The sequence below is a fragment of the Glycine max genome, chromosome 14 (assembly GCF_000004515.6).
Source record: "Glycine max cultivar Williams 82 chromosome 14, Glycine_max_v4.0, whole genome shotgun sequence".
NCBI lineage: Eukaryota > Viridiplantae > Streptophyta > Magnoliopsida > Fabales > Fabaceae > Glycine > Glycine max.
This window is the reverse complement of record NC_038250.2, coordinates 16,464,441-16,475,864: the sequence shown is the minus strand read 5'-3', so window position 1 is coordinate 16,475,864 and position 11,424 is coordinate 16,464,441. Positions and strand designations below refer to the sequence as shown.

At 33.0% G+C, this 11,424-nt stretch overlaps 1 protein-coding gene across 6 annotated transcripts; it reads right to left on the bottom strand.

Moving 5' to 3' along the window:
• Positions 1 to 807: 807 nt before the first annotated feature.
• Positions 808 to 9,661, bottom strand: LOC100815093 (pleiotropic drug resistance protein 1). Of its 6 annotated transcripts, none has more exons than XM_003545455.5 (24): positions 9,118 to 9,655; positions 8,598 to 8,718; positions 8,435 to 8,523; positions 8,261 to 8,345; positions 8,004 to 8,163; positions 7,796 to 7,872; positions 7,613 to 7,666; positions 7,421 to 7,511; positions 7,016 to 7,317; positions 6,638 to 6,919; positions 6,156 to 6,472; positions 5,914 to 6,074; positions 5,732 to 5,835; positions 5,477 to 5,633; positions 5,283 to 5,390; positions 5,028 to 5,188; positions 4,355 to 4,687; positions 3,940 to 4,230; positions 3,758 to 3,841; positions 3,528 to 3,661; positions 2,502 to 2,729; positions 2,214 to 2,385; positions 1,632 to 1,886; positions 808 to 1,283 (listed from the first exon to the last, which is right to left on the bottom strand). In XM_003545455.5, exons 1-24 carry the CDS (start codon positions 9,435 to 9,437, stop codon positions 1,026 to 1,028), a joined length of 4,344 nt encoding a protein of 1,447 aa, XP_003545503.1. In that variant the 5' UTR covers positions 9,438 to 9,655; the 3' UTR covers positions 808 to 1,025. The 6 variants fall into 6 exon arrangements, with proteins under 6 accessions (XP_003545503.1, XP_040865050.1, XP_040865051.1 ...); XM_041009116.1 differs by having other exon boundaries at positions 5,028 to 5,173; XM_041009117.1 differs by lacking the exon at positions 7,016 to 7,317 and having other exon boundaries at positions 6,638 to 6,813; positions 6,887 to 6,919; positions 9,118 to 9,654.
• Positions 9,662 to 11,424: the final 1,763 nt, after the last annotated feature.

Genomic DNA, 11,424 nt, shown 5'->3' with positions numbered 1-11,424 from the left:
GTAATTTCAGACTAATGTAATAACAGTATACACTTTAGTAGTTTACCTTTGAGAGAGAAAAGAAAAAATATAAAATAAATTATAATATATGATGAAAAAATAGGGAAAATGAGTTATAAAAGTACTATAAGAATAGAATAATCCTAAAAATAGAATAACTCTCATTGACATGACTGGCCCGACACAAATTAATAAAATTCTAATTGAAAATAACGGATTATACAACATTTGAATGACTGCTCTATTCTACATGCAAGAAAGGGATTACTACTATTTATTTGTAGGAAATGACAACCTAGGATTTTGATCCATGTATATACTTTTTTTACAAGCTAAAATGTTATTAAAAATTGAGTATAAATGGACTAATTCATGTATATACGTTGAATGTTGGACGATGGACGGTACAGATAGGGTGGACGACATCAGCTGTCTAGTTTAATACTCTTGTCTTTTTGTATAGATCGTCTAACCTTCTGTAATCTAGTGGAGCATCCAATCGCGTAGAAGGGAGTGCCTAGTTTGGTAGTTCATCAACATGTATTGTAACTGTAACTATTTTTTGTTTTTTTGTTGTAATTGTTTTCTATTAGATAATTAAATGTTGTATCTTTTATAAGGAGTTATATATTCTAGATTCAGAGAACTTAAAAATGTTTTAAAATCTTTCATTGTAAATTCTATTATTCGTATAAATTTAACAATTTTGTGTGATGTCTTTCTTCTTCTTCTATCACTTGTGTCTTTCTATCTAAATAGAATTTTTTTGAATCTTTCCAACAATATACTATCAAAAGAATCTTAAAAGAGATTATAAATATTAAGGAGTCCAGCTCAATAAGTAGAATAATAAGTTTGAATGGGAGTAAACTTCTATACTTAAATTTGATTCCAATGAATAAAAAAAAAGAAAAAGAAAATTGTAAATTTAGTTCACCCGTCACCACTAAGCATTTTTCATATAAATTATTCAATGCTTCAAATGGATGCATAAAAGCTCTAGAGTGAGAATCATTGGGATGATTTCATCGTTTTTGGAAGTTGAGTACTTTGATTCCAAAGGCGAAGATGAAAGCAAACAATAGTGAGAAGCCAGCCACCACAGATGCCACTACCCCTAGAAAATCATGTTCAAACCCAAAATAACTCTTCACAAATTCTTCAACCCTTTGACCATTCTCAAGTTTGTCCCTGTTGTCTCCATATTGGGAAGCCACCAATCCATTCAAGGTCCACGCCACAGGGCAGATCCAATAGTACCACTTCCACCATATAGGTATTCTCTGCAATTATTTTCATTTTCGAAGTTAGTTCATGATCCGCACCACACCAGAGAAAATTTCATGCACGCTAATATGATAATGTACTGCTAATTATATAATATAGGCTTCATTCACTTTATGTCTCATTTTTTTAATTTTGTGAATTTCCATCTTCATTTATTTGTGAAATTGCAAAATTAAAATAATGAGATCAAATTTGTGAAAAAATAATTATGGAATGAAATTCGCAAAATGAAAAAAGTGCGAGACGAAACTTGTGTGACATTGTTCTATAGCAACATTTAACGAGAAGAATTCACCAAAAAAAAAAACATTTAAAGAGTAGATATAAGCAAGGTTGTAACTCACAGACAAGGGAATAACGAAGCCTGAGAAAAGGCTCCATATTGCATAGAATGCACTGGACAATATGGCAGCAACGTGTGCGTTGGGGGTAATGGCCATGGTCATCATACCATAAAAGGTGTAGTATAAGAAAGTGAAGTACATGAAGAAAAGATACCACAAGAACTTTGATGTGGTCCAATCGAATCCCATCATGGCATATACGATAATTCCATACATAAGGGCCTGAACCAAGATGTGGGGAAGTTCAATAATAACCTACAAATGCAATACAATTGTTAGAGTTCAAGTATTACAATTCATTGAATAACATTTTTTGTTTTAGTTTTGGAATATGATTGGTAGAGAAAAAGAAAAATGCTAACAATACAATCTCTTATGTGCTCTTTCTAACATTTTATTATTGATTAAAATTTATTATAAATCATAAAATTTTTGTGGTTTTCCCTTTTTATTTAATGAGCTTTTCACAATTTTATAGTTTTTGTTAGAAAAAGTGTGTTAGAGAATGTGACTAACATTCCTTAGAGAAAAAATGTGTCACATTTCTTGTTCATTTTACATGTATTGAAGTTAGTACTTTACCTGTGCAAGTGCATATGGCAAAGCTGAATACATTCCAGCCGCTCTCTCTCTGTAGAAGACCGTTCTCTCTACCGCTATTATAGGCTGCACCGAGGCACCATTTTGCACTCCAATGAAGGTAACTGCAGCATACATTGAACCCATAGCATTGAAAAGATCTTGCTCTTTACTCCTGTGATTTTCATTAATTTATAGTGATGATTAACCTACTTGGTGATAAAATTGTGTGAATTCCATTTTCACATCATTTTATTTATTTATGTCAATGTATTGTTTGCTTTCACATACCTTTTCAGGCCAATGTCCCAAAATATGATCCCAAATAATAATGCTATTAGCATTGTAAATAGGAGTCTAACTGCTGTATATGATGTGTTCCTCCAGTATGATAAATGCTGTTTCCATAGACAAGCTTTACATTGTGTCACCAAAGTCTGTGAATACTGACTATCAAAGTGTAGATCCCTTGAGCCTTGAGGAGGTATACTAAGCTCTTGGATCAATTGTTTGTTTCTCCTAAAAAATTGTAAGTATCAAAACCTCACTGATCAAAATCTTAAAATCATAAGCTGAGAAATATGTGCATCTTAGGGCCCGTTTACTTCAATTTTCGTTTCCTATTTTCATCTTCTTATTGCACTTTTTAATTACAAATTTTTCACCTTGTATTCAATCTATTTTTCATTTTCAAAGATTTATACGTGAGACAATGAACGCAACTCTTTTTTGTTTGTTTTCTTTGTTTCCTGTATAAATTTTTTGAAAGTAGAAAACATATTAAAAACAACTTCATAGTTTTGTCAAGTCAAAAGTGAAAACAGACAAATGAAAACAAAAGTAAACAAAATGAACTTGATAGATTTGGTTTAAAATTTGTAAAGAAAAAAGATTTAAATATGTTTTTGGTCCCAAATAAATACATGATTTTTATGTTTACTCTTTAATAAATTTTTGTTTCAGATTGAGTTCCTTATAAAATAATATTTTTCTTTTTGATCCTTAATATTTTGTTTGAGTCCCTACAAATTAGTGAATTTTGTGTTTACTCCTTAATAAATTAGTAAATTTCTTTTAGTCTTGACTAATAAAAAATAGGAAAAATTTATCAAGAAACAAATATAAAATTTGCTAATTTATCATAGATTAAAAATAAAATTATTCCTTATTAAGGACTCAATATAAAATAAAAAATTATTAAGGAACAAACATAAAAATCGAATATTTATTAAGGATAAAAACATACTTAATCATATATAAAAAGAAAAAAAAACACAAAATAACATCTTATTTGCAAGATTAAGTTTGGAGTCTAACCCGTATAGTTCTGAGTTTCTGTACACATTGGTGAAGTTGACCTTAATAGATGCTTCTGTGCCTGCTGATGTAACTTCCAACATCCAGGTTGCAGGATTATAACCTTCTTTGATCTTAGGAACTCCTTGAATAGCCTACATCAATCATGCACTATAGTGAGTATGCTAAATTGCTAATGTTACCGAAGCATCTTATGGTATATGTGTTAATCTCATTTACACTAAATTCACCTCAAAGTACTGAATCAGATGGGAACAGTGGCGGCCTAATGGACCAGCATATATTTGCTCCCCTCCCAACTTCAAAAGTAACAGCTGAAAAAGTGGAGATTGAAGTGCTTTATTCTTTGAAAATAGTACCCCAAAGGCCTACACTGAATTTTACCTCAATGTCAAGACTACTTAGTAATTACCTCATCAAAGGCATCAAATATATCAATACTTGGCTGGTGGATGGTGCAAACCACGGTTCGTCCCGTGTTCACAGTGTTCCTCACGGTTCTCATTACAATTGCAGCTGCTCTAGCATCCAGGCCAGAGGTTGGCTCATCCATGAATATTATTGAAGGGTTGGCTACTAGTTCAACTGCAATTGTAAGCCTCTTGCGCTGCTCGGTTGAAAGTCCATTTTCTCCTGGCAATCCAACAAGCGCTTCTCTTATTGAGTTAAGCTCTACTAGCTCCATAACTTCCTCAATGAACATCTGCACCTCATGAAATTGAGTTCTACTTAATAAAATAAAAGTACAAAACGGTGAAGACTGAGTATTGTTTTCAGGTTTAAAGCCGTGAGTTCCATGCTTCCCTTAGGAATGAAGAAAGTTGTACCTTTCTAGTTGCACGATCAACTTCACGGGGTAACCGAAGCCATGCAGAATATAATAAAGATTCATAAACTGTAACATTAGGTGAGTGGATATCAAATTGTTCGCAATATCCTGAGATACGAGCAAATGTTTCTTGCCTCTTTGGGTACCCAGATATTGTGATACTTCCTTCAATGTATCCACCAGTTTTCCTTCCAGCTAAAACATCCATTAATGTAGTCTTACCGGCACCACTTACCCCCATCAGAGCTGTTAGTACTCCGGGCCTAAAGACACCACTAACACCCTTCAAAAGTTCTAGACGTTCCTCAAAAACTCCTTGCTTTTTCATTTCCTACAATCAATATAACAGTCAAAATGTAGAACAATTCTAATTCTTTCTCCCTATTTGTTTTTCCCTTATGGAGGTTGGATTGAAAACAGAAGCGAATGATATTGAGATACACAATCATGGAAATACTGTTGTAGAAATATCTTGTTGCTGGGGTCTCACAAACAGAAGGATTAAAAATACTAGGTGCAATGTTGGTCATTCAGACAAAATAAAGTGCTATAGCAATTGTCTAGTCCATTTGTTGCAAAAAAAATGAAGTAAACACTCAAATATATTTTAAATATAATCAAATACCATACAAATAGAAATATTACATCCTTAAAAAAAATGTGTAAAGTACCTGTGGCATGTCTACAGAATATTTCATCTCATCAAATGTGAGAGATAGAGGTTGAAAAGGAAGAACCATACCCCTCCTTCCACTTCCGCTAGCTTTATCATCACTAATTCTTCCAGAAAAAGATCTGGATGGTATGTTTGCTTCTTCTACAATATTTGTTTCTGACTCATCATTACATTCAATTGGTTATGGCTATAATAATAAAAAAGCTCAAGCTAAAAATTTAGAAACTATAACTGGAGCTCAAGGACTCACCAGAAGAGCTGTTTCCCTTTGGTAATTGAATCAACTCTTCAGCTGTTGAAGCATTTCTCTCAAGCAATTTCTCTTGGGATAGCCCTGATGCTTGATCCTTTCTGAATGCTGCAGAAGATCCAAGTAAGTCTGTGGTGGGAAAAGAGATCCAAGTAAAGTTTTCGGCTTAAAAGATAGATGAAAAGAGTACTTACGACTTAGATATTGCAATGCCAAGGTGAACAGGAAATTATACAAAAATACATAACCAATTAATGCTCCCACTCCAATCCAATACCAATAAGCTTCTGGGAAAAATCCTCGAGTTTTCAGTATCAAAACTCCCAGTGTTTCATTGGAATTAGGTGTAACCTACAGCATTGACAAATTATCTCATAAATATATCACTTCAAGGTTCGTTGTTTGTTTCTCACGAAACTTATTCACCATTGGAAACAAAGAGGATTTACCTTTCTCCAACTATGACCAAGAAATTCATTCACAGCTATAGCATTCTGTCCATACATCAGTGGTGAGGACCAGTAACCCCACAGAAACCATTTGTGCACATTCTCTGGCACATAGAACAAAACTATCATAATAAAGGTTCATTACAGTAACCAACTTTGAAGTTACATTACCATTTTCTTACCTCGGGAAATCACAAATCCTCCCAAAACCAGAACTATAAGTAATGCAAAACTTCCAGCAGTGTTTGCAACTATAACATCCCTTCCAAATGCTGCCATCAATCGAAATAGCGAAGATGCCATCTGGTTAATGCAAAGGATTATCAGGTACTGTTTTAAAAGCCTGCCAATAGAACTTCTCATTAGATTCCAAAATGAGTAACTGGTAGCTTAATTGATCATTTGTGGTGATGGTGCCTCTTGCCTCACCAAACTAGGATCAAAGCCAATGGCATAGTAAGAGATGCCTTCCCAAATAGCTACTTCTATGAGGGTAATTGGTATTTTGAGAATCCATGGGGGAAGAGAATAAGCCCATGCAGGATAGAAAAGAAGGTCCCTTTGCTTGTAAAAGACAGGAAGTTTCATGATAGCCATATTTAGCTCTGATATTCCATTGAACATCGCAACGGTGACTGCAAAGAAAAGGGCACCCATGTAAGCTCCTCCGTCCTCCACCGTATCGCGATGCATCTTAGTTCGTAGAAATAATGTTGTTGTGATGATAGCTAAATAGATGAGCTGAAAAGGAGGAACAAGACATGCATAAGGATCCAAAAAGAAATGATATATAAGAAGAAGAAAAGGATACATGAAAGTTTAAACACTCTATTTAGACATTTTAATGCTTGAGTCTAGTTTCAAATCAGATAATATGAACAGAATTAGTGCTTGAATGTTTCGTACTTGTGTGACTTTGAATATGTAGACAAATGAATTTCTCTTCATAAGCAAAAATTCCCTGCTAGCACAAGCCCTCAGCAGCTCCTTTTTGTTAACACCATACTTCTTTGTGGTCAATACATTTGGATGGCTTTTAGACCTGTCAAATGGACTGGCTAGCTCCTCTCCAAGATTTTGACCTATGTGAAATAACTGGAATGCTTCAGCAAAATCCTTGACAGTGACAAAACTATAAGGTTCATCTTTACGCACCCAATATTGCCATTGATCCTTTTTTGATGTCACCTGTTGCACCCCCCATAATAACAAAATTAACCTTCTATCAAGAAAATCAAGAACAAAAAAGCTTTCAAAGCAACACCAAGTGAATCACACTCATACTTCTTGCAAGAAGTCAGCAACTCCTTTTCTTTCAGGACACTTGAAACCCATTGATTCGAAAAACTCTAGCACATTTTCTCTTGGCCCTTGGTACACAATTTGGCCATCCGTTAATAGTATTATATCATCAAATAGTTCATAAGTTTCTGGTGCTGGCTGTAGCAGAGACACAAGTGCAGTTCCATTCAGAATATGGATGGATTGCCGGATAGAATTGATTATTTGAAAAGTTGTGGAACTGTCCAAACCAGTTGATATCTCATCCATGAATAACACCTTTATAGGTCCAACCAGCATCTCCCCTTCATTATTCCGTAGAAACTTTTTATTAATCAAACACTTTATAAGTTCCAAATTCTGGTTTTAAGCTTTTTTGCCAAGCTGTTCTTGATAAAAAGAAATTACCTGTAGTGACTCTCTTTTTCTGCCCTCCTGAGATACCTCTTATCATTCCATCTCCTACCATAATGTCAGCACACACTTCAAGTCCCAAAATCTATATCATTTAAAAGGGGGAAACATGAAAATCCCTATCATGTTGTTTTACAAGTCATCTATATTTCCTTTATTTGAACTTTGAAGAATCCGGACTTTTACCTTGAGAATATAATCGGTGACCACGCTGGTCCGCTGTCTTCCTAGGGCTGCAGCCTACACAATTTTGAATGAATCACATGTACAGAAAAGAAAAGAAAAGAAAAATGCAGCTTCTTCATAATCCTTTGTGTTCATCATTCAAAACAAAGATCAACACTTATTTGTCAAATCTTTTTTTCTCACCTTCATATAGGAATCAATATCAGGATCCGGCTTAATCTTTGCTTGCTTCTCTCTTCTCAGTAGCTCAGCCAAAATCTCTGTAAAGTGGAGTAATTCAAAACTCTGATTGAGAGCTAAAGAAGGTTGAGATTTAGATAAAAGGGTTTTAGTGTTTCTTTTTTTATTTTATTTTCCTCATGCTTTTATTACTGAAAATGAAGCAACAAACCATAGTTTTGTCCAACCCCTTGACATCTAGCTGAGAAAGCCAGAGTTTCTCTCACAGTCATTTCTCCAATGTGGTTATCATATTGACTTATATAAGCTGAAGTCCTTTGTGGCACAAACTCTTCAAGCTCATGCCCATTGTATGTTACTCTCCCAGAATGCTGAGTTTTCATCACCAATGATGTATTAGTTATTATAATTAGAGAATTATTTTAGTTACTCTCGCAGAGTTGTTATATTTAAAATTGATTTCCTTACTTTCAAATCTTTACCAAGTTTTCCAGCCAATGCTAACAGCAAAGTGGTCTTTCCAGAACCGGGTGGCCCCAAAAGCAATGTCATTCTGCAAAAGGTTCATAATCAGAACAAGAAAACATTTAGTTAAAAGATGTTTTTTTTTTTTTTTTTTGTAAAAATAAGTGTTGAATTCACCTTCGAGGCTTTATGATTCCACTGATATTCTGAAGTATACGTAACGGTTTCTTTGGACTTGGAATTATGTGAAGATAATTTAAGAACCCCTTTGGCAAGAAGAAGAGATCCTTTTATAATCAAACAATCATAGATAAACACAAGCAAGACAGTATTGTATTACCTCTAGTACATTAGCAAAAAAGTTCAGCATTGAAGGCAATGCTCTTCCTCCAACATAAACTTGTGCTTCCACATTTATATGCTCAAATCTAACTTCAATTGTTGGAATATCAAGCCCAACTCTGCAAATTTAGTTCAACAGAACAGTCGTGATTACAAGCATCGCAAATCTTAACCACCAAATAGTTTCAAATCCACCAAATTGTTGAGAATTAAGGTTTTAAATTGTAATCGTGGGCACAGTTCATTCGCAATCCTCAATATTGTGGAAAATCGCAAACAAATACAGCCGATGCAGTCACAATTGCTGTCACAGTAACCCCAGAAAGGCCAAAGTCACAGTTGTAGACCATTTTTTAAAACTTTTTTTTGAATGCTTTGGAATGAAACTATGCTTAAACAGTTCATGTTTTCTGACTCTAAAATCACAAGAGTGAACAACTCTGCTCTTATTAGAACTTGTTGCAAAAAGTGGCAATTCCATTGATGAACTGTTGTGAAGTGATAAACAAGACTCTTACCTGTCCATTCTTTCCCTGAGTTTCAGCAAGAACCTTTCATTATCTTCTTCTGCTATCTTCACAAGCCTCTCCAGAAGAATCTTTCTCTCTGTGAGGCCTAGTTGCTTGATGTCAACCTCTCTCCCTTTCCCATCTTCATTGTTGAGTATGCTTCTCTGAATGCGAAGATACGTCGGGAGTCGCTCTATGGCTGCCCATTTGAGAGCGTCTTCATCATCTTCGCGTTCTGATGTAGAGAAAACATCCATGTTGTTGTTCCTCCATATGTTAGAACCACTGGCTCTTGCACTATCAACCCTGGATATGTTTCTGCCCTCCATTGATCTAACACAAACTACAACTGAACTATTAGTGATGCCAAACTTTGAGCATGCCCTTGCTCTTGATTCCTCATGTCACAAATGATTCTTGTTCCTCTATTTTTGAAAAATGTATTTGCTTGGTATTTAAGTTATTTATGAAGGAATATTACTTAGTACTATTGAACAGTTTACGTAACAAAAGCGTTTATAATACACTCTCTGATGCTTTCTGACACTTTTTCTGCTATTCACCTGAATTTCGCTAAACATGTAGGTCATATTTCCCATTTGACAGTGTTATTTTTTTATACATCATTTGAGGGTTTTAAATTAGTGGGACTGGTGAATTCAACTAAGAAAAAAAAAGTATTAATGAGTGCATTAATAAGTAATTAGTACCAAATTTACCATGATAACTCTGGTGTAAAAACTGTAAAAACAAAAATTCTTGGTGTAAAAGTTTTTACCCTATCAATTAATTACAAATATGTTTTTGTATGTCTTTTAAGAAAGCTATACTAAAGATTAACAAATATAGTAATCTGTTGGGAGAGCCACATAAGTGATTTCTAAGTTTTAAGGGTTAGTCTCATGAGTTTATACAATGAAATATTTTGTTTTCAGAAAAAAAAAATATCAATATAAAAATTTACTTTTGAATAACAAGGTAAAAAAAATCTTTTTAAGTTGCATATTTTATTTATTTAGAAAAATCATGCTTATTATAAGGAGCGTCGAAGTTAAAACTTGTAGGGTTCATTAATACTCCTGATTTTGCGTTTGTTTTATTTTGTTTCCACTTTTGGTAGAAGGATGAAAGAACACAGACACATTAATGTTACTATCTTTAGTTAATACCTTGTTATTATCAATTACCAAATTTTAAAACTAAGAAATAAAGTGAAAATAAGTTAATATCTACATAATTTTTTAAAAAAATATATAAAAATTAAAAATTTAAATAATCTCGTAAAAAAATTAAAATAATAAAAACACAAACCTGTACTAAGGGTGCTTTATTCCAAATTTTAATAGTCATCGCTAGCCACAAACGGTGCAATATAATGCGGAAGAAAATGAGGGCAAGATAACATCACAAATAAACGAATGGTTGGAAATCCCACAACCATAGGAAAAGAATACGGGTTTCTTTCAACCATTATATAAATATAAATTATAAAAAATAAATAAACAAATCCCAAATACAACAAATAAATTTTATTTCAAAAGCTATTAACATTAGATAAGAATTCCTTTCGGTCATCCAATACAAGTGATATTAATTCAGTTATACTTTAACATCAAATTAACATTTTAACCATAAAAAGTGGCATAAATCTAACGTCTCGATCAAATAAGGTTAACTAATAGTAATATGAATAACAATTGTGGACTATAAGATAAATGTGTTAAAAAATGCATTTATAATGCTTTTAAACTCTCTTTTTTTACAGAATAATGCTTTTTAAACTTATTAGTCTTAAGTTTGAATTTGTATCTTTGTATATATCAGAATAGCATTTCCCTCCCAATATTTAACCTGTATCTAACAATGTTAGATAGGAGAGCTTTATCATTCACAGAAATTTTATTAGATTCAAATATAATTGTCTCTAATAAAAATTACTTGTGATCTAAACTAAAAGATATTAAAATAAGATTGGAATTTGTAACACACGGGGTTAGCCATTAAATGTGCGTCTGATACAATAATTATATATGGGCAGGAGTTTCTTAATAAGTATTTAATATAATTGTATATAATGATAAATTTAAGATCTTAAGTAAGAGGATAATCTATTTAAAAAAAATAAAAAATATCAATTACTTTCATGAAAGGAGTATCTTTTAAAATATAATCATCATGAAAGGAGTGAAAAATTCAGACAAATTATTCAAATATATAAAATTAGGAGGGACAAAACATACACATGTAAGATATTTATATGTATTGGTCAAGAAAAGATATTTTACATATAATTTGCATTTGCACCTTCATTTACAT

Bases quoted from the DNA above. Each gene is read 5' to 3' on its own strand.
- LOC100815093 (XM_003545455.5), bottom strand. From the start codon at position 9,437: ATGGAGGGCAGAAACATATCCAGGGTTGATAGTGCAAGAGCCAGTGGT. The intron at 8,719-9,117 runs GTAAGAGTCTTG...CTAAATTTGCAG, and splicing joins CTCAGGGAAAGAATGGACAG to AGTTGGGCTTGATATTCCAA. The intron at 5,391-5,476 runs GTAAGTACTCTT...GATCTTCTGCAG, and splicing joins GGCATTGCAATATCTAAGTC to CATTCAGAAAGGATCAAGCA.